Source organism: Heloderma suspectum, chromosome 1 (genome assembly GCF_057233095.1).
Source record: "Heloderma suspectum isolate Gila_16-S chromosome 1, 16-S_ref, whole genome shotgun sequence".
Lineage (NCBI taxonomy): Eukaryota > Metazoa > Chordata > Lepidosauria > Squamata > Helodermatidae > Heloderma > Heloderma suspectum.
This window is the reverse complement of record NC_139458.1, coordinates 239,263,533-239,285,913: the sequence shown is the minus strand read 5'-3', so window position 1 is coordinate 239,285,913 and position 22,381 is coordinate 239,263,533. Positions and strand designations below refer to the sequence as shown.

The window sequence follows — 22,381 nt, the reverse complement described above, 5'->3', positions numbered from 1 at the left end:
AGGTTACACATGAGCAAATGCAGCCCTTGGGCTGAAAAAAGCCTTGGGATTTTATATGAATAAAAGAAGGTAGAAAGTAAAGTGATTTGTAAATAATTGGTTTACTTTTATAAATCATAAGGTAATAAAAGCAGCAGCTGTAACAGACATGCTATATGTATTCAGGCATATTTAAATCTATTGAAGTTTATATTCATATATACATTAATAAGCTCAATTTATGACAGAATAACTGTCACTAAATACCGTTCAGGTATTTATTGCTAATCTGGCACTGGAAAGGGTTAAATAATTTTGCTAACAATAGACTGAAGAAGCTACTTCAAACTGGAGGTAGCTAATTTGATCTGGATTGGTTGAATGGTCTGAATTAAGGTTTTGGAGAGACCCTCGGGAAGACCCCCTAAAAGAACCCAGACTCCTATTTAAGAAGAGGCTAGACTTGTATTCCAGACCCCCTGACCATGGGTAAGAAGACACATTAATTAGCATAAAATCACAATGACACTGTGATTTTATGCTAATTAATGTTATGGCATTGTAATACTTCTAATTAAGACTTTAAAGGACTGGCTTTGAAAATAAAATAAAAAAATGCAGTGGCCTTTTGCAAACTGCTTTTGCAGAGCAATAGTAAGATCGTGATGAGCTATGTTTCCACAGCTGCTGATAATGAGCGGCGTGCGGGAGAACTGACGCATGCTCAGATACCAACTAGGAGGTAAAACCATTGCTCATGTTGTTCACCTGCACTGATAAGGGATGCTGAAGACTTAACAGGCACTCACTTAGTGCCTGTTGGTTTGGGGAGCCATAACTATAAGCACAAACAATTATTGGGAAGAAGCATTAAAGGTGTATATGACCAAAGATGACCATAAGTTGAAGGAAGATGTACCAGAGAGAAAAACATCAGTCAAGATAATATGTCCAGATGGTAGACCTTTAGCAATGTTTTAGAAAGTCTCAGATTAACACATTAGTGATAATGCCAGAGATGCTCCCAAAACATACGGGCGTAACACATGAGATTGTTGGGGGGTAGATAGACACCTCACTTCTGATTGGTGAGTGGGTGGTCTAACCACCCATGCATCCCATTTTTGACTGGAAGATGGTTGTCTCATCACTCAGTGGGCCCCCCACCTCTGGTCAGAACAAGTGTCTAAAAGCACAGGTAGCAATAACCCAACTTCACTTCTTCACTTTTCTCTCTTGCTGCTTTGCCGCTGATCTTTGCTGGACTACCAGACCCAAGAATGTGGGTAACTATGGAACTCTTTAGACTGTAACTTTAGAATGTGCAAATATTTGTAATCCTTTACTTTCTGAAGTTAGGTCTAAGAATATTTTCTGAACTTGGAACTTTGTCTTATTTCTGAAAATGAGACTTGGAATCATTTCCAAACTTGAAGCTATCTTAGAACCAAAGTTGGTTAACCCTTTTAATCCCAAATTTGATTAACCCCTTATTACATTATGGGTTCTGGAATTAGGTGCAACAGTTCTAACACTCACACTACCAGAATTAATCCCTTATATCCCAGAAACACTTTATTTAGACCAACTTGATTTTCACTTTTAGACTTCGGGTTTTTTGCTCTAACGTCTACATTTAACTACATAGGTGTCAAGTTTAATTCTTCACATACCTAGAGGAAATGTAGGTTGTAACTACCTGTAACTGTAGTTCTTCAAGTGGTCATCTGTGTATTCACACATATGGGTTCTCCACCTGCGCTGAGCCTCATTCGGGAAACTTCTAAAGCTGAGGAACGTCTGAGGAATGTTTGGGGACCCTCCCCCACCGTCCACTGCACATGTCCCAGGAGGTTCCTGCCCATTCCCTCAGTTCCTTGAGACTGCCTAGTGTAGCCTCAGATCCAAGGAAAAAAAACACACCTTGGTATCAACATCAAATTCGACACCAAAGTGGGGACAGCGGGTGTGTGGTGTGAATGCACAGATGATCACTCGAAGAACTACAGTTACAGGAAAGTAACCTGCATTTCTTCTTCGTGGTCTCTGTGCATCACACATATGGGTGATTAACAAGCTCCCTTACTGGTGGTGGGTAGGTGTCTCATAACAAGTCCGATGACAGCATGGCTCACCGAAAAGCACAGTCAGAATGTGCCTTGACATCCAGTTTGTAATACTTTACAAATGTCAAGGGTTTGAACCATGTTGCCACTCTACATAAGTCCAACAATGGCACACCTTTCCCAAAGCTTGTAGACATGGCAACCTCTCACACTGAACACGCCTGGATGTGAGACGGCTGGTAAATCATAGGCTAAACCAATAGTTTGCACAATCCATGAAGCCAGCCATTGAGAAAAGACAGGGAGACCCTTCTTGGGACAACCGTAGTAGACGAAAAAGTCATTGTGTCTTATGGAAAGATGCTGTCCTTGGCTTATAAAAAGCCAATGCCTCCTTTACATCAAGAGCATGCAACTTCCTTTCCAGGTCAGACGATGGCTCCGGGAAAAAAGTTGGCAGTGAGATAAATTGATTGACATAGAAATCAGAGACTACTTTTGGAAAAAAGTCAATGTCCGGTCTCAGGTCAACTTTGTCCTTATGAAAAATCAGGTATGGATTATCCATCCGTAAGGCACAAATCTCACTAGCACGTCTGGAGGACATGATGGCCACCAAAAAGGCCACTTTCCACAATAGCAACCAAAGATCAGTGGTGGCCAGAGGTTCAAAGGGCTTTGAAAGGGGGGCATGTAAAACAGCAGCGAGACTCCACTGAGGAACTAGAGTTCTCACTGGAGGTAGGGGTGTACAGATTCCCCACCGTCTGTTCTGGTGGGGAATCCGGGGGGGGGGGAGGCGATCCGTTCCTCCCCCCCAGAATCCTCCAGAGCGGCTCCGCTACGCGAGGATTCCAGGGAGGGGGGAACTGGCTTGAGGGCCGCTTACCTTCCCTCCTGCCAGCCAGAGCCATTCACCTCCTCCCTGTCCCTGCCGATTGCGGTGTCTTAAAAAAAGAAAAGAAAAGACCATCGGCAGGATGTGCCCATAGACTTATATGCAAAATAGAACCGTGAATCTTGCGTATAAGCCTATGGACACACAGACTTAGATGCAAGATTCATGACCTTATTTGCATCTAAGTCTATGGGCACATCCTCCCGATCGCCATTTTTTTTTTTTTTTTTAAAGAGAAGACATGGCAATTGGCAGGGACAGGGAGGAGGCGAATGGCTCTGGCTGGCAAGAAGCAGCCGAGAGCCGTTCCGCCTCCAGTCCTCCTGGAGTGGAGGTAAGTGGTCCCGATCCGCTGTGGATTCCTGAGGCCGGATTCCAAAGAATCCAGCCTCATTTGAATCCACAGCGGATTTCTCTGACATCCCTAACTGGAGGCGCCAAATTTTTTAAGCCCTGCAGGAACTGACGAGCAGTAACGTGAGTGGAAAGGGAAAAACCTTGAACTTGCCCTTTATTAAAAAAAAAAAAAGTGCTGCCAAATATATCCTTATGGATGAAAGCTTTAAACATTTCTGAAACAAGTGATGCAAAAACAAAACATCTTCAATCAATCCCTTAAGGGGATCAAAACAGTGCAGACAAGCAAACTTGAAAACGATGACCACTTAGCAGCATAGGATCAACGTGTAGCCAGCTTCCTGGCCATATCCAAAACTGCCTGGACTTCCAATGGGAGTCAAGTATTAGTACTCACTACCGAATCCTCCAGGCCATCAGGGTGTCGAGATCTCGATGTTGGATCTTTCCTCGATCCTGAGATATCAGATCTAAGGATTGTGGAAGATGCAAGAACTGACTTTTGGACATACACAGCAGGCCTGCAAACCATGGTTGCCTCAGCCCCCAAGGAGTGATCAAAATGCACTCTATCCCATGGTCTGCTAGTTTTTGGAGCACCCTCGAGAGAAGGGGAAACAGAGGGTGTAGTGAGAACAGTTCCCCATGCCATCAAAGTTGAAAAACATTGCCCAACGACAATCGACCAATCCCCACTCTCATGTAGAATCTGTTGCATATTGATAGGGTTGTGAACAAGTCCATCATAGGACAACCCCATTTCAGAAAGAGATGATGCAGGATAGAGGTAGACATCTGCCATTCGTGGGATGATTTGTATGACCAACTCAGAGTGTCTGTCAAGACATTGTCCTCTCTGGCAATGTGAAGCATGGTCAAAAGAATTTCCCATTGGATTGCCCACTGGAATACATTCATCGTGAGACTCACAAGCTTGGACCAATGTGTGCCCCTTTGCTTTTTGATGTTCCACAACACTGCCGTATTGTTGGTCAGGATCTGCACACGACTTCCCCGAAGGTAAGTCTAGAATGGATGCATTGCCTTCCAAATGGCGAGAAATTTGAGGTAATTTATGTGATGTTTCCTCTCCATTGCGAACCAGGTTCCTGCAAACCAGGTTCCCTCAATCGAAAGTGGACCACAGTAAGCTACCCACCCCAAAAGGGAAGTGTCTGTCATCAGTATCTACATAGGGGATGCTTGGATGAAGGGAACGCCCCGAGATAGGTTGCTTGATTGCATCCACCACAGGAGGGAATCTGCTATGATGTCTGGAACCCTTAGGTGACAGCACTGAGCATCGGTGGTGGAATCGAAGTGTCGGAGCAACCAGCAAAAATCAGCAAAACTGAACATGTCCTCTGAAGGAGAAGCTCCCTCCTGCATTCCCACAACATCATCCTGAGAAGGAACCAAAGGCGGAACAGATGAACACGAAGAAGAGTCAGACTGGTGATCATCTGCAGAAGGATGAGGCGAAGATGGTCTAGGAGTCAGGACAGGGGGAGGATTAGTTTGAAGGTGGCAGTGGAGTCGGCTTGCTCGATGTTGTCAGGCTCCATAGTAAGGACGACAAGCAGGGTGGCACAGGCAGAGGTGGAGCAAAATCACCTCCCACAGGGGGACGAGACTGAGTCACCAACAGCTAGGGATGATACCGAGGCAACATTGCCCCAAGATATCTTGCTCGATCATAATAATATACTTGGTCCTGAGAACAATGCCAATCCTTGAAAACATAGTGTCGTGGTGGTGGGTGAGAGTGCGGAGCTTCTATCCCAATCGCCATGAAGAGACCTGGACCACTCCCTGTACTGGTAGTCATGTCAACGATAGCCATAAGGAGACCTGAACGCCTCAGGAGGAAGGAAACAATGTTCTTGGTCCCTGGGAAGAGACGATAATCGCTGTTGAGAAGCCTCATCTCCCATCTCTCACTGAGGACAACAACTGGCAATCTTCCAAAGTCCCGAGAAACCGGCTGCGGAGGAGACAGCTCCAATATTTCACCTTCTGATGCTATAGAAATGGGCTTGATTACAGGAGCACTCAGTACTGATGGAAGTACCCAGATAGGTGAATCCAGTAAAGGTGGAGGGGTTGGAATATTAGGTTTTGAAGGCTCATCACCAATCCTCTTTTTCTTCTGTTTCTTGAGGCTATCAGATCCCGACTTTAGAACCTTAGCCTTTTTCTAAATCTTCTTTGCTACCTAAACCGCTAAAGAGCGCCCCAGAGTTGGAGGGTTGACCTGCTCAGCGGAACCCGAGCAACAAGGAGACAACAGCTTTGACAAAGACATGGCAACCACTGTCTTCTCATTTACACAAGAGTCGGACAAATTTTTTGGATCTGTGGCCAACAAAGCCCTCCTCCACAGTTATAATTTGAGTCTGTCAGACCTGTTCTTCCGCACCTGTTTAGTGAATGACTGGCACAAAGAGCAAGTGTTGGGTAAATGGCCCTCACCGAAGCAAAAGAGGCTAAGAGAGTGAGGGGCAGTGGGGGGCAACTTACTCCCACATTTGATGCATTTACGGAACGGGGCCTTTGCGGCCATAAGATTGCAGCTGCAGTAGACAATAAAAAGACGAATGAACAGACGGTATTTTTTTTTTTTGAGGTAATGACCAAAACAAGAAAAAATAATGAGGAGAAGAAGAAAAAGAGAGAAAAAGACCTCAGCACCAGTGTAAAAACACTGACAAAAACTTCTCTACAGACGGAGGAAGCTCTCGAAGTGGCTACTGCTAGGCGGCCGAAAGAGAACTGAGGAAATGGGTAGGAACCCACTGGGACATATGCAGTGGGTGATGGGGGAGGGTTCCTCCCAAAACATTCCTCAGCTTTAGAAGTTTCTGAAACGAGGCTCAACGCAGGCGCAGAGCCCATATGTGTGATACACAGAGACCACAAAGAAGAACTTAATAATGCTTTAGCTTAGCCTTTTACATTCCAGTAGTATACAAGAGGAAGTCAAGGGGAAGTTAGAAATTTTAGCATGTTGAGTGCAGGAGGGTGCTGAGGGGGGGTCATATTATCCAAACAAATGCTGAAAGCTCAATTTGCTATCTTGCTCACTATATTTGTAGTGCCAGCTTTGTCAGCTACAGTCCTTTCAGTTAATCTTAAATTTATGTTACATTCTCTTTCACTGCTACTAATGTAATCACAAAATGTTTCCAAATTATTTTCATATAACTACTATGCTAATTTTCTCAATTTTTGTAATTTTCTTAAATAAAGCTTTAATGCGTTTCACATTATCGTTTGAGTCTGCAGTAATGTTTGTCTGTTTGGACTTGGCTTGGTTACCCACTGTGGTATCTTGAACCCCCTTGGTATAGGTTCTGAACCTGAACAGGACAAAACTGACATTTACTATTAGTGTGTCAAGCAATACTTATGTTATTCTAAGTAAACTAAATTAAAAATTTCGAAACAAAAACACCAACAGAAGAAGTAGGAGAGGGACACTCCATGTACACTGCTCATGGAGGCTGGATACAAGTGCTGGAGTTCCACATATTCAGCACCTTGACACACTGCCTGTGAGCAGATTCACATCTCAACTTTAACAAATTAGCCTAATTTTAAACAAAGATGACATACCACTGTTACTTACATTAAGAAACCTGCCCACGTTGCCTTCTCTAGTAGCATCAAGCAAATAAAGGTTCTCCTTATTCTTCAGGTATGTCTCATCTTCTATTGTTGCTTCATTATGAGCAGGTTCTTGTTTGCCCCTCCCATTTTTTTCCTTGTGGGTGTCATCAGTCCAGAGAAGATCCTTGAATGATTTTTTAATCCATCTGTCATCTTGCACAAGTGGCTTGCTGCTCAAAGTAGCATTTGAAAGAGGATTAGCTTCAGATTGTACAGTGTTCTCCATTTCCCCAAGTTTTCCTTGTAGGCTTGATTCTATCAAACGACATTTCAAAATAGCATATGATTCATGAGCATCTAGTTAAACTCAACCAGCAGTCACACTGACTTCCAGTCCCACGCATCCATGCCATTATTTAAAGTCACTGAGTGTAGACTGACAAGTTTCTGTTTGAAAAAAAAAGAAGAAATTTTCATACTATGAAAATTCTCTGAACAAAAGGGCATTCCACACCTTGGAGATAGTGCCTCCTTCTCTCAGTTGGTAGGACTTGTATGTTTTCTAAATAGTTATGTTTCTAATCAAGGGAAATATATAGTGAAAAATTGTATATTTTTGTAGAGGATTTTGATGATTGGAAGAATTCTTATTATCACTGAACAAACAAGATTTAGACATGGCAACGATGCATTCCAAGTTCAACAAACAAAAATTCCCAAGGTTTTAGAATCTTACCACACAAAGACTTGAAAAAGACTTTGTGGAGTCAAAACAGAATTCTACCGGTACTTGATAGCGTACATGGTAAGTTTGCAATTCTGCATTGTTAGTCAGTGTATGGCTATGTATGTTTGTAAATGTGTATTTTAATAGTAAATTCTATGTGTATGGATATAGAGTTTTGGCTGTAGTGATACTGTACTTGAAAAAACCCTTATTGTTGTTTGGATGTGCATATTATCCCAACAAGCTGCTTAATCTGGATTTTTACTCTGACTGGTGAAATTGCTGCCCAGAAATGTGTCCTGCCAGCTTGGCAGGTGACCCATGCTATGGGATTACACTGGAAAGATAAAAGACTAGCTGAAGTCTTGCTCAGTGGGGAACAGGCTGTATAAAAGAAAAAAATCAAGTTCTCTACAGTATATTAGCCTATGTATATAATCTGTGTAGGTTTTACTTCTAGTTTATATAGTTATGTGCTATATGACTGGCTTGGCAAGTCATAATTAATTTTAAATAATGGGCAATCAAGGCCAGCTAAAAATGCATTTCATACCTACCTGGCGGGGGTGGGGTGGGGCGAAAACAGTATTTTCTGTTTGTGTATGGCAGGAGAGAGAAAGAGACAGTTCCAAATGCAGCAGGCAACAAAAACAGAACCCTGTTGTATTTCTAAGTAGCTGACAAATCAGGGTTTGTTTACCAGTGTGTGTGAAACCCATGCTGAAATCAAGCTAGACTATGTCCACAGCATTCCCCTTATTTACCAGGTTCATAACTGTCAAAAAAAGAGATAAGATTAGTCTAGCATTCCTGGTTCTTGAGAAAATGGACATTTTCTCATTGTAAATTTCTGTTCTCTGAGCGTCACAGAGGGCATTCCTCACCTCGGGAAGTGCTACCTCTTCCTGGAGCAATTAGGCAAGGTTATCTAACAAATCTTCCCTCTCCGGGGGGAGGAACCATTTTGATCCCCCTGACTGGACTGGAAGGGGAAAATCTGCCTCTCAACTGCTTCCTGAAAACAGTGACAGCAACCACCAGACATTGCTGAAAAAAACTGAAGTGCCACTGTATCTGAAAAAAGCAAAATAGTGAACAACCTGTACCAAGGCACAAAGAAACACACAGAACAGGGAATGAACGGGAACATGGCACCACAGAACGTGCCCAGGAGGCCCTATCTAATCCCCCCTGCCCCCGCCACACACACACACACACACACACACACACGTAGCTCGCTGACAGAAGCCTCTAACTTACTGAAAAAAATTGATCCTGGAAGAGACAAGAGGCAGTTGGAATGCCCTCTGTGATGCTCAGAGAACAGAAATTCATGGTAAGAAAATTTCTGTTTTCTTCTGAGCCTCACGCAGGGCATTCCTCACTTTGGGATATAGCAGAGCTGTTAGTCACATAGAGTGGGCTTCCAAGAACCAGTGCCTACACTACCACCCTCTTCAGGACCTTACGACAGAAAGCTGTTGATGCAGAAGCAAACTTGTCAATCTTATAGTGTTTTGAACATGTAGGCATTGAAGCCCATGTGGCAGCCCTACAGATGTCCTCTATGGGAAAACTACCCCCAAAAGCAGCTGTGGCTGCCACCCTCTGGAGAAAATGAGCTGTAATCCTTTCTGGTGGTCGCTTACCCAAGATCTGATATACCTGGACTATGCATTCCCAAAGCCACTTGGAAATTATAAAAGAACTGGACACTTTATTCTCCCAAGATTTCCTTTGAAAAGCCACAAAGCCTCCTTTTCCCTTAGCTCAGAGGTTCTATCCTAATAAAAACGAAGTGCTCTGTGCACATCCAGATCCTGTCCCATTCCTCCAGACTCATTCCATCCTGCAGTCTGCCTGGATGCAGCCACCAATCCAGCTCCCGCCTATCCTACGTTGCCTGTAGCACACTGAATGAAGGGGCTAACCAAGAAGGTAATGAAACAGACAAAGGTCAAAGCACAGGCAAGCAGTCAGATATGTGGGGTCAGGCTAAGGCAGGAGTGGTCGAGATAGCAGTCAGAGGTCTAAACACAGTTAGGAAGTCTGATACATTACATAGTCAAGAAGCAAGGTCAAGAAGGAGTCCAAGGTTCAGTAACACGAAGCATCAATTACAGGTAAAGGTCTGGGAAGCAAAGCAGAAAACACTAGAGCTGAAGAAACAGCATTGTTTCCAGCACTGGGTAGGCTGATACTGAAAACTTTTTGCATTAGAGCCTACTGAGACCCACCCAGGGATCAGCTGCAGTACATCACAGCTCTCTGGTCAGAGCCCTAACCATGAGAAGTCACGTTCTCCTGAGGAGGTTTTCCTTGCAGTCAGGCACTTCTCCTATAGGAGCCCTGCTAATTTGCCTCTTAAGGCGACGATGGTCTCTGGGCCTAGGGGGCTGCTCAGCCTCTGTTTCTGAAGCAGAGCTTCCCTCTTCCTGTGGGGATGGACCCATGGTCCTCTCTCCTGAGGGCCCAGGCTCCCCCAAGTCTCTTGATATCGATGGTTCAACAGCATTATCTATCTCCGGAAGCTCCAGCTCCTTGGAGGAGTCCTCTTCCAGCAGGGGCATGACACTGCCTGACTTGCACTGACAGCAAGATTGGTAAGGACACATGACTGGCTGTCTGAAGTTGGAAGGGGAGAAGCACTTTCTTTATCTCCCTGGAATGAAAACAAGACCATTCACCAGATCCTGGCATGACACTATCAGTGTCCATCAGTCTGGCCAGGGTCATAAGATTCAAAACCAACTCCATTCTGACTGAGCTGGCCAGTTGCCAAATCTTGAACCGTCTGTCTTCTGTCAGAAGCATTCAAAACTGTGATGTATCGAGAGTCACCCCCAAGTGATTGTAGGAACCAAGGAGTTCTTCTCCACATTCACGACAAAGCTTCGGACCAGTCAATGTTTTTGGATACTGCTGGGACACCTCTGCTCAGATGTCACCCATATAGGGATGTTGTCAAGATATGGCTGAAGGAACACCCCTTGGATCCTGAGGTGTGTAACTAAGGCCACCGAACCCTATTCAACCATTTGAGGTTCAGTATAGCTCTTATGTCCCCACATAGAATACAACAGTAGGGTTGGAAGGAGCATTCTTCTTTGGGACCAAGAAGAAAACTGAGTATATACCTGAAATGGCTTGTGTTTGTGGGACAGATTCTATGGCCTGGTATTAATCAGATGCTAAACAGCTTTGAGGAATTTCAAATGTTTTTCCCACTTCTTTGATTTTGGCATAGATGGTGCCCCTGACCCAACGATCTGAAGTGATCTGAAACCATTTCTGAGCAAAGTTCAACAATCGTCCCCCAATTTGGCCCTGAATCCTGGCATCATGCTATGGAAGGTTTCTTTGGTGAAATAGCTGGAAGATTGCTCGGTAGCTCTCCTGTCCATGGACTTGAATTTTCTATTCCATTTAGATCAGGATCCCCTGGAATGAAATGGCTTAGATTTTTTTTTGTTGTAGTGAAAAGACTGTGCTGGTCTAGAGCGCCTTTCTTCTTTCTTTGCTACAGGCAATGCCTTTTTCATATCCTTGGTTTCCACAATGTAAGCATGCAAGGTATCTTCAAAGAGCTTATTCCCAGCAAAAGGCTTCATGGCCAACCGTACTTGGGAAGTGGGATCCATGTCCCAGTTGTGTAAAGTCAGGTTGCTTACCTGTAGTTCTTCAAGTGGTCATCTCTGCATTCACACATATGGGCCCTGCGCCTATGCGGAGCCTTGATTGGGGAAACTTCTATAGCCGAGGAAAATTGGCAGGAGCCCCTCCCCCACCATCCAACAGCGCATACTCCAGCAGGTTCCCACTCAATCCCTCAGTTTCAAGGAGACGGCCAATTGTGGCTCCCTAACACCGAGGAACTCTGGTACCAACATCACATGACATTGACATCAAAGTGGGGAAGGTGGGTGGGTTCTGTGAATGCACAGATGAGCACTTGAAGAACTCGAGTTACAGGTAAGCAACCTGACTTTCTTCTTCGTGGTCTCTGTGCATCACACATATGGGCGAATAACAAGCTTACGTACCAGGAGGTGGATCAGTGTTGTCATCTAAGAATCTCTGACAGCACTGCCTGGCCGAAGGAGCAGTCTCTATGGGCTTGAACGTCGAGATGATAATGCTTGACAAAAGTGGAAGAGGTGGACCAGGTTGCAGCCCGACAGACATCTGGTATCAACCCCCCCCCCCGCAAATGCCACTGATGTTGCTACTGCTCTAGTCGAGTGCACCGTCACCAGACCAGGCAAGTCTAAGGACTCCAATTCATAAGTCAGTTGAATAGCTTGGACTATCCAAGATGTTAGGTGCTGGGAGAAGCACCTTTCTTAGATCCCCCATAACAGACAAATAAACACTGGGTCGACAAAATGACTCCATTCTGGCTTTATAGAAAACCACAGCCCTGAGAACATCCAAGGTATGCAACATCTTTTCAATTGTTGGCGAAGGCGAGATGAAAAAGGCAGGAAGAATAATATCCTGACCCAAGTGAAAACTGGAAGCAACTTTAGGCAAGAAAGCAATGTCAGGACGAATTACTACTTTGTCCGTATTACATATGGAGCGCCTACTTGACGGGCACATAGCTCTCCAGAGCATTGGACCAAGGTAATGGCCACTAAAAACACCACTTTCAGGGAAAGAAGATGAAGATCTGCTGTAGCAAGTGGCTCAAATGGTTTTTTGGTAAGCACATGCAGAACTACGGATACACTCCATGCTGGCACCAGGGGATTCACCAAAGATGCAAGATTTTTTTTTAACTCCCCTCAAAAACTTGTGGGCGAGAGGATGTGAGAAAACTGAGGTTCCCTCAGCACCAAGATGGGAAGCCAAAATGGCTACTACGTAGACTCTAAGAGAAAACATTTAAGTCCTTGCTCATGAAGCAATAACAAAAAATTTAGAACGTCCTGATAGTACGATGGACCAATTCAAAATCATTATCTCCAGCAAAAAGAGTAAAACATGCCTACTTACTAGCATAAGTTTTCCTGGTAGCAGGTTTCCTAGCTGCCTCAAGAATGGACTGAAGCGCTGCAGGTAAGTTTATTCGATCTACCACCAGATCCTCCTTGCTGTGAGACACAAGGTAAGTAGGTCTAGATGTCTCACTTTGCACCCCTCCCTGAATAACAGGGCTGGTGTCGACAGGAGCCGAAGATAGTCCCCTCTGGACTGACACAGGAGTTTGGCAAGCTAAGGCTACCTGGGCCACAACAGTGCAGTCGGGATGCCCCCTCCACTTTGCCTTTCTCCACCTTTGCTACCACCCGGTTGAGGAGAAGAAATGGTGGAAACATATAGAGGAAGCATCCACTCCACTCCTGTGCAAATGCATCCCCAAGAGACTGCGCATCTCTGCCCACTCAGCTGCAGAAACTGTGGCACACACGTTCTTCTCTGACGTGAACAAGTTCAAAGTGGGACAACCCCAATAGCAAAACAAGCAGCTGAGGATGCTCGGATTGAGTTCCCATTCATGAGACACTGGGAAGAAGCGACTTAGATGGTTGGCCAAGGTATTGTCCTCACCTGCAATATGAATTGCAGTGAAGTTGATGACCCAGGTGAAACACCACTCAAATTTCTGTATCATAAGCTGAATCAACGGTACCGAATGAGTCCCTCCTTATTTGTTGAGGTGGAACACAACTGTCACATTGTCGGAAGCGATCCGGATGCGGCGACCATAGAGGACCATCTCGAAAGCCCTCAAGGCCTTGTCGACAGCAAGAACCTCCAGACCATTGATGTGACTGCTCGCCTCTGCCTTCAATCATAGTCTTTGCACTTTTAGGTGCCTGCAGTGAGCACCCCAACCTAGTAGCGAAGCGTCCGTTGTGAGTCACAACTTGTGACAGTCACTCTTGGAGTGGAAAGCTGGAAAGGCACATCTTGTAGAAAGTTTGCCAACATCGTCCACAAGTGAAGGGAAGCCTTGACACCAGAAGGGAGCTGTTGTCTGACCCTTCGTGCATCCTGCACTAGGTCAAATGACCTGATGAACCAGTTCTGCAACATCCTCATGTGGAGGTGGGCATATGGGACCACCGCTGTTGTAGCCGCCATCTACCCAAGTAGCTTCTCTACTGTGTGAGCCCGTATGGTACGGCAAGTTGGAACGTCTGTCGCGAGCTGCACTAACACTCGTGCCTGATCTTGAGAAAGGAATGCCTGCCCCTCCAGAGAATCTATGGAAGCTCCAATGAACTGGACAACTTGGGATGGCACCAGAACCTATTTCTCTGTGTTCACACACAAGCTGAGGTCTCTCAACAAATCCAACATGAGTAGAATGACTTTCTGCAAGCAGCTCTTCGACTGAGCAATGAGGAGCCAATTGTCAACGTAAGGATAGATCTGGACCCTCTGAAGTCTGAGATCAGTGTACACCACAGCCATGCATTTCATTAAGACCCTTGGGGCCATCGTGGGCCCAAAAGGCAGCACCTTGAATTGGTAGGCAAGTCCATCAACTGTAAACTGTAAACATCAACTGTAAACTGGAGAAAACGCTGGCTGAACTCCTATTGCGATATGAAAATATGCATCCTTCAGATCGATGGTAGTGAACCAATCTCCTCTCTGCAGCAAGGGTAGGATTGAAGTCAATGTGGTCATTCTGAAAACTTTCTGGGTGGGACGAACAGATTGAACCCTCTGAGATCCAGAATTGGGCAAAGCCTGCCATCCTTTTTGGGCACCATGAAATAACAGGAATAGAAGCCTTCGTGCATATCCAATGGAGGGACCAGTTTGAGTGCATCCTTCAAAATAAGCTTGTGTACCTCTTCTAGAAGTAGTGGAGATGAAGGCACGGTTGTGGTGCCTGAGAAGGTAGGGAGACCATCAAACTCAATTCTGTAACTTCGACGAATAATAGCGAGGACCCAAGAGTCCATCGTTATTCTCTGCCATGCTGGGAAAAGGCTGCGGGACAGAAGCCAAAGAGAAGAGAGTGATCCAGGAGGAGAAGCGGCAGAAGGGGACAGTCAAAGACACTGTTTCTTTGCACAGTCTGGCCACCTACAGGAACAGTGGAAACGTGATGCTAAAGCAAACTGGCACTTCTGTTGGGAGCTCTGTTGATGTTGCAAAGGCCAATCTGGATGAGGTCGAGACTGATGGAAAGTTAACTGACAATACCAACGGCATTGTCTAAAACGCAGTTGAGCCATCTTCCTCACCGTGGTCTTAGCCTTCTGAATAGTGTCCATGGCCTTATCAGTCTTAGAATTAAATAAACCCTCATCATCAAATGGAAGGTCTTCAATTCGAGAATGTGCCTCCTGTGTAAGACCCACCGACCTCAGCCAGGCATGTCTACAAAGTGCAATGGCCCCCACCATGGCTTTGGCATCGCAATCAGCTTGGTACCTGGCAGTGTTAATTTGCTGCCTCGCTACCTTCATGGCCTCAGATTGAAAGACCTGTGCCAAGTCATGCTGATCATCTGGAAGGTACAGGGAACTGATCTTCTCCCACAAAAAAACCCCTGGTAATGAGCCACAGTTGCCTGATAATTTGTAACCTGTAATCCAAGGGAAGCAGAGGAGTAGATATGCCTGCCTATCAAATCCAGTCTCCTGCCGTCCTTGTCCATCGGAGAGGAATGAACTCAATGAGACATGCCTTGTGACGATTCCACAATAACTGAGTTGGGCGGAGGATGGGTGAAGGAAAACCTTGCATCTTTCTCCCAAATCCTATACATGGCCTCCAGCCTTTTAGCAGTTGGAGTCATGGAAGACGGTGCTTTCCAAAACAGTTGTACCGTCTGCAGTGAAGTCGGAAGAAATGGAATGGCGACTACAGTGCTTGAGTCAGTATGGAGATCAGTGAATACTGGATCCTTAACTCTCTCCACAGGTTGTTGAGTCTCAAGGCTGAGTGACTGGGCCATCCTAGAAACCTGTTCAGCAAAATGACCCATATCCTCCGAAGGTGAGGATGGGTCATGAGAGTCTACAGCAACATCAGGTGACGAAAGCGATAATGCAATGGACAAAATCGAAGCTGAGTCAGATTGGTAATCCTCCCTTGGGGAGCAGGAAGAGATCCACTGAGCATCTCGGTTATCAGGCTTAGGAGACTCAGCTTGTGGAAGCAGAGAAGGAGCTTTGCATTCATCAACTCTTTGCCTGTCTGAAGACTCTGGAGCTGACTGCTGAAGAGGAAGTAAACAACACTGTGAAGAAGGCAACACAGAAGGAGGTGCCCTCACAACTGGTAGAGGAAGCGGTGGCGGCATAAAAGTTTCCACAACCAATGGACAAGAAAGGGAAGCTGATGCAGAAACTTCTCAGCAGCATCAGTAAGCACCTGGATAAACATAATGTCCATAAGGATAAGGATGAGGTCAACAGTAATTCCAGTTGTCCTAATCATGGCGACGACCCAGAAGAAAAGACCAGTCTGATACTCTCTCCCAATCAGAATGGGGAGATCAGGACCTCTCCCTGTAACATGGCTGTGGAAAAACCGGTGCCCCTTCACCCCTACGAGAACAGGCACAGTAGCCCAATTGTGGGGAGAATTCACCACGATGAGCATCCATTGGATCTGTCCTGACATCCCTCGATCCCGAGTCAGTGTCGAGTCTCTAACTTCCCCTTCCGACATAAATGCTATTGGCAGCAGTACCAAGGCTGATACCGAAGGCGAGGAAACCATTGGAATTGGCGAATCTAACACTGGAGGTGGCGGCGGCAGCCAGGCAGGCATTCCAGCTGGGGAGGCAACCATTTTTGACCTTTCTTCTTTTTCTTCCACACTCTGGAGGAAAGAGGGGACCTTGCCTTTTTCAATAATTTCTTAGCAGAGAAACTGCCAAGGAGTGGCCTGGGGTTGGAGGATCAGAATGGCCCATGGCTAGAGCTGGAGCTGACTGGAAAGGCAAAATCACCGGCTTCTCCAAAGCCTCTTTTCCTTAGGCCGACTTGCAGGTTGATCTGACCCCAATGCTTGGGGGGGGGGGGCGCGTCGGCTGCCTTCAACACCTTCTCCCAAAGAAATGCCTTAAGTCTATCACCGTGATTTTTCCTTGCCTGCTTGGTAAACAAAATGTAGTGGTGGCAGGCCTCCACCCAGACAGAGAAGGCACAAGGAGTGACATCCGTGGGTGGTAGCTTTCCCCCACAACAAACGCACTTCTGAAAAGGGGCCTTAATGCCCCTATGCCCAAACGTGCCACACGATCAAAGGATTGCAAAGACCAAAATAAAATGTAACCAAAAACGAATAAACTGTTAAAGACAGAAAAACTAGAGAATTAAGAAAGAGAAAGCCAGAAAAAAATGAGATAAGTCCTCCTCAGCAAAGCCTAACAAGAAGTCCCTTCAATCAAGTGCTACCGCAATGGTGGTTGAAGAAGAACTGAGGGACTGAGTGGGAACTAGCTGGAGTATGCACAGTGGGATGGTAGGAGAGGGCTTCCTGCCAATGTTTTCTCAGCTATAGAAGTTTCCCAAATCAAGGCTCCGTGCAGGCGCAGAGCTCATATGTGTGATGCACAGAGACCATGAAGAAGAACCACATGTTCTGTCTGGCCACTGTGTAAGCTAGCATGGCTCTAACGCCAGACTGGATTATGTTCAGGGAAGGGTTCACTAGAAATACTGCAGAGATATTTTCTTTAGACCATCCTTGACTTGTTTTGGAACAATCTAAACCTACCAGCCCTTTTGCCCAATAGTAGGTGGCATGGGCAAAAACAGAATTGGGTGCTGAGGCTTTGAAAGTTGCTGCTGAGCTCCAATTCTGCTGAGCAAGGCTGCTTCCACCCTCTTATTACATGGCTGCTTTGGCCCCCATTTCCCCTCCGTCGGGATCACCACAGAGGATGATAGGGCTGCTAATGGGGCATCCACAGTGGGCACCTGAAGCAAATCCATGACCGCTGGAGAGAGGGAATAAAACTTTTTTGCCGATTTGTGTGTGGATTTGATCTTGCCTAGATTGGCCTATTCAGAGTTCTAGACCTGGTGGGAAGGAATCTGGGAAAGGAACAGGGAGGGGTTTTGGAGGCCATGAAGGATAAACCATGTCACCAGATTAGAACTTGAGGAAGAGGGTCCCCCTGGTTTCACCTGATTATCACTAAAATTCAGCACTCTGGGAGCTCTAGCCAACAGGGTGGGGGAAAACCTCCTGTGGAAAAAGGTGTGCTTGTTTGGGCAAGCTTTCCTTCTCCTCCTCTGACAATTCCCCTGACTTTGACCCCCAGTCCATGGAATCCCCTGAAAGGTGAGGGCTATTTGTGGCTTTTTGATGGTCCGCATTTACCATGCTTCCTGTTGCCCCGTGGTCTGTCCTTTTCCTGACATTTACGTTTTTTGGAAGGATAACAGGGTGACTCAAGAATCTGGGGACAAATCAGACAAGGATGAAGAGCAGGGACTGGACGACTGGAATCTGATGAGGAGTCCCTGGAAGGGGATCTGGTAGTCTGTTTACATTTGTGCTTGTATCTACCCTTTGCCTTGGATTTCTTTCATTTTCCTTTATATTTTTTGCAGGGGGAGTTGGGCTTACTTGGTGGAAAACATCCCCCCACCCCGCTTTTGCTAAGGCACCTTGTGGGAAGGATTCCTGACTGGGCAATTGCTGGTTTTGGGTGGGAAAAGCTGGGCTATTCACCCTTGCATCACTCTGGTTGGCACCAAAACAGCTGTGGGATTTACAGGCCTTCTCTAGCCTGTTGCTTCAGTTGTGCTAGAATCAGAGCTCTCCATTGCTCAATGCTGCTGATCTGTGTTGCTGTTACTTCCCCTCCCTATACTGTGGTGGGGGCAGGAGCAGCGAAGGTCCGCGTTGGTGGCAGTGGCTTGCCTCTTTAAGGTCCCTTCTGGCCTCTGGGAATCTGCAATGCTGCAGAGCCCCATGCTGCTCAGGCAGCTCTTGCTGTGGCTAGAGTTGTGGCTGATTTCCTTCGCAGCCACTCTCCAGCTGCTTGGGCCCTCCTTGCCCACTGGGAAGGGTGGGAGATGCTAAAGCTGCAAGTCCAAAGAGAAAGAGAAATGGCTGTATTGTCCCGGCCATGGGAGTTGGAAGTCCTAGGTTAGAAGTGCCAAGATAGTGATACATCAGACTCAAAGGTTTGCTTACAAGGAGACTTTATTGAATAACTTACAGCACACAGGAGTACCCAATGGTTGGATCAGACAGCTTCTGTCTGCCACTTTCTCTATCTCTCTTCACACTTTCCTTGTCTTTGCTCCTGTCTTTGTAAACCATTGGGAACCACACTCAGTATCATTTGGAGTTGCAACTGACCATAAAGACGTTTGCAAATATCACATAGTATTTAACAAATCATAAAATACACACAACAAACTTTCATTGAAATCTAACACCATAACCGGAAAACATTTCGTGCATGATGAGGCATGATGGAGCAGATCTAGCAATCATACTGCTTCTCCAGGCTGCATGGTCAGGGCCTATCAAGATCAAGGGAAGGGCATGCTCACACATGCAAAGAGTTCTAGGCCTCCGCTTTTGCATCGGCAACTCCACAGTGCATGAGTTCTGGCAGAGGGAAGTCCAAAAGTCATGGCTCAAACTCAGCCTGCCGTACACTGAGCTGACTACAAGCACACAGACACACAATCCACAGCAATGAGAGTTCAAGGCTATGAAAAGCCTCATGATACTTTCCATGGCAAGTCTTTAACAATCCAAAGGTCCATTCCACGTGCAGAGTGTCTCTAAAAAGCCGAAACGATGATGGATCTAAACAGAGGAGGCTTCGGGCAATAAAGACGTTTCCAGCAAAGTCTCCTCGCCTCTGCATCAGCTTAAGGGGGAAGGTGTGACCCTACACCCCTTCCAGATCCCTCGACAGACAAGGGCCTTTAGCCTTTCAGCAGGGCTTCTGTCTAAACAGAATGGCACGGCTCAGCTATCTAGCCGTGACGCTTCAACCTGGGCAACCCCTCTGTAAATTTCACTCTGCCTCTGTCAGGTTCTCACAGACATCTTCCAGTCTCCCTCCCCACCAAGGCTAGACCAGCGGCGGCTAAGGAGTTGGATGACTCCCCCTGGCTCCACTCTGAGAACACACAAGAGATAAGCTCACACAGACTCTAACATTCTAAAAACTGAATAGGCCTAAACTCTTAGGCTACTTTAAATTTTGGCTATAACTTACAAGGCCTCATTGCATGTCTGAAGCTGGGCCTTTACATTAAATTTATTCCCTTCCCCATAAACTTTCTTGGCTTGGGTGCTCAGAGATTGCTGAGGGGAAGCGATCATTAAAAACAACAAAAGCATCTCTTTTGCAAGGAGGAAAGGAGAGATCGGCTATGCTCCCCCACCCTTCTGCAAAAGTACACTTAAAGTTACAGGGCAGTTTTGAACTGCACAGCTCTTAACAACAACAGAACAACAATTGTACTTTTAAACACTTCTTAAACAAGGAGTAAGCCTTTGGGGCTTTCTGTCACTAGACAGGCTAGCCAGGGATTCACAAAATGACACACACACACACTCTTTTTCTTCTCCCTTAACCTGGCACACAGCAACAAAGTGCCGAACAGGGAGGAAGGGGTCACTTCATACTTGCATTCTTTACGCAGCCATTAATCTTCTTTTGGAGGAGGCAGGGTGATCTGCAGGGCTTCAAAGTAAAGCTTCACAGTTTGTATCTGTAAAATCCTAAACTCGAAACAGGACACGATGAGATACAGGGCAGTCAAATCTTTGCCTTGTCAGAGGTGACAAATGACTCAGGTCAGCGTTTTTCGCTGGGGTCTTAAACAGGAAAACAGTCTTAGTTTTCAATTGTAACGTTACTTACAGCATCAGCTAGCAAGCTATACAGGTACAGCTACTACGATATCTTTTTTTCCTTCTCAATCAGGTTGGGTGTCCCAGCTTACACAGTTTATTGGCTTATCCAGCTTGCAGGAGCATGGTAGTAGCGTTTGGCCTGGTCAGGAACATGCTGTCTGGTTTCTCAATCTCTTCAGTGCACACTCTCAGGCAGTCCAACACTGGACAATCAAATCAGTGAGATTTCTTCATTGCAGGGAATCCCACGGCAAAAGCTTAACGGTTACACTCTTCAGAAATCATATAGCTGATGGTCAGTAGCTACAGGCTCTATGCAATTCTAGAACAGTTCAAAGTTAAACATGGTTACCTTGGCAGAGATCTTCAACATGGACTTTCTGCTTCATTCTGCCTTGGGAGTGTCCTCTGGCGTGCTTCCTGCTCTAAGAGGGGTCTAGCCTGTGCTCTGGGCGCACTGATTCTTCACCTTTATTCCATTCTGTGTCTTCATCTTCTGTGTCTTCATCTTCTTGGTCTTCATTTTCAGTTTCCACTTCTTAGGGATTTCATCCCAATCAGGCGAGGTGATGGTGTGGCACACCGCGGAACACTCTGGGCAATTCTTCTGACCTTGGCGTACCAGGCTAATAGCTACTTCTTTGGCTTCATGCTCCCATGCCTCGTTAGAGGCCAGGCTGTCCTGCAACATTTCTCTAATTAACAGTCTCAGATCTTGCTCTTTTCTCAGCTTGTCCTTGGGCTGTTCTGCTGTTTCCTTTCTCCATTCCAACTCCTTCTGCCTGACAGCTCCTAAAGCTGTCAGCAATAACCATGATAGAGGTTCTGCACACTGCTTCTCTTCAGCTGACCACTCCAGCTGCAGAGATTCTAACGCAGCTTCCAGGCCCACCGGGGTGCAGTCCTCTTCGACCTCTGGCCATGTAATCGGGCCACTCAGGACTGCTAATTGCTTTGCGGCTGAACCCCACAGATCCTCCTGTGGCCAGCTTGGGAGTCAGTTTAACATTATTATAATAAAAAAACAATATGGTAATAAAAACAGCAAATGTTCCAAGAAATAACGAACACCAGCATGAGACAGAACCTACAACACAACTGTAGCTACAACTCAGTCTGATAAAATATAATCAGGGGAAGGCCATAGTAAACAAGTAATTCTTCAGGGCCTTCTTAAAAGTCTGCAATGACGGGCTCTGTTGGATCGCCGATGGCAACTTATTTGAGAGGTGTGGGGCCATTGAGTAAAAGGCCCTCTGTTGTAGACTTGCCTACCTAGCTGCTTTCACAGGTGGGAAACTGAGAAGGGCCTCTCTTGCCAATATTAAAGTATAGGCAGACTGATATGGGTGAAGTATCATAGAATCATAGAATAGTAGGGTTGGAAGGGGCCTACAAGGCCATCGAGTCCAACCCCCTGCTCAATGCAGGAATCCAAGTCAGAGCATCCCTGACAGATGGCTGTCCAGCCTCATCTTGAATGCCTCCAGTGTGGGAGAGCCCACCACCTCCCCAGGTAATTGGTTCCATTGTCGTATTGCTCTAACAGTCAGGAGGTTTTTCCTGATGGTCAGCCGGAATCTGGCTTCCTGTAACTTGAGCCCATTATTCCGTGTCCTGCACTCTGGGATGATCAAGAAGAGATCCTGGCCTTCTTCTCTGTGACAACCTTTCAAGTACTTGAAGAGTGCTATCCTATCTCCCCTCAGTCTTCTCTTCTCAAGGCTAAACATGCCCAGTTCTTTCAGTCTCTCTTCATAGGGCTTTGTTTCCAGTCCCCTGATCATCTTTGTTGCCCTCCTTTGAACCCTCTCCAGTTTGTCTGCATCCTTCTTAAAGTGTGGTGCCCAGAACTGGACACAGTACTCCAGATGAGGCCTAACCAGTGCTGAGTAGAGGGGAACTAGTACTTCCCGGGATTTGGAAGCA

General features: G+C 46.0%; 1 protein-coding gene across 2 annotated transcripts in view; it reads right to left on the bottom strand.

Annotated features, from left to right (window-relative positions):
• The window catches only part of SETDB2 (SET domain bifurcated histone lysine methyltransferase 2), a 105,630-nt gene that overhangs the window by 8,404 nt on the left and 74,845 nt on the right, over positions 1 to 22,381 (bottom strand). For both annotated transcript variants that reach the window (XM_084821343.1, XM_084821352.1), the window contains exon 11: positions 6,929 to 7,224. In XM_084821343.1, the coding sequence (XP_084677469.1) occupies positions 6,929 to 7,224 (296 nt within the window). The remainder of the gene's footprint in view (positions 1 to 6,928; positions 7,225 to 22,381) is intronic.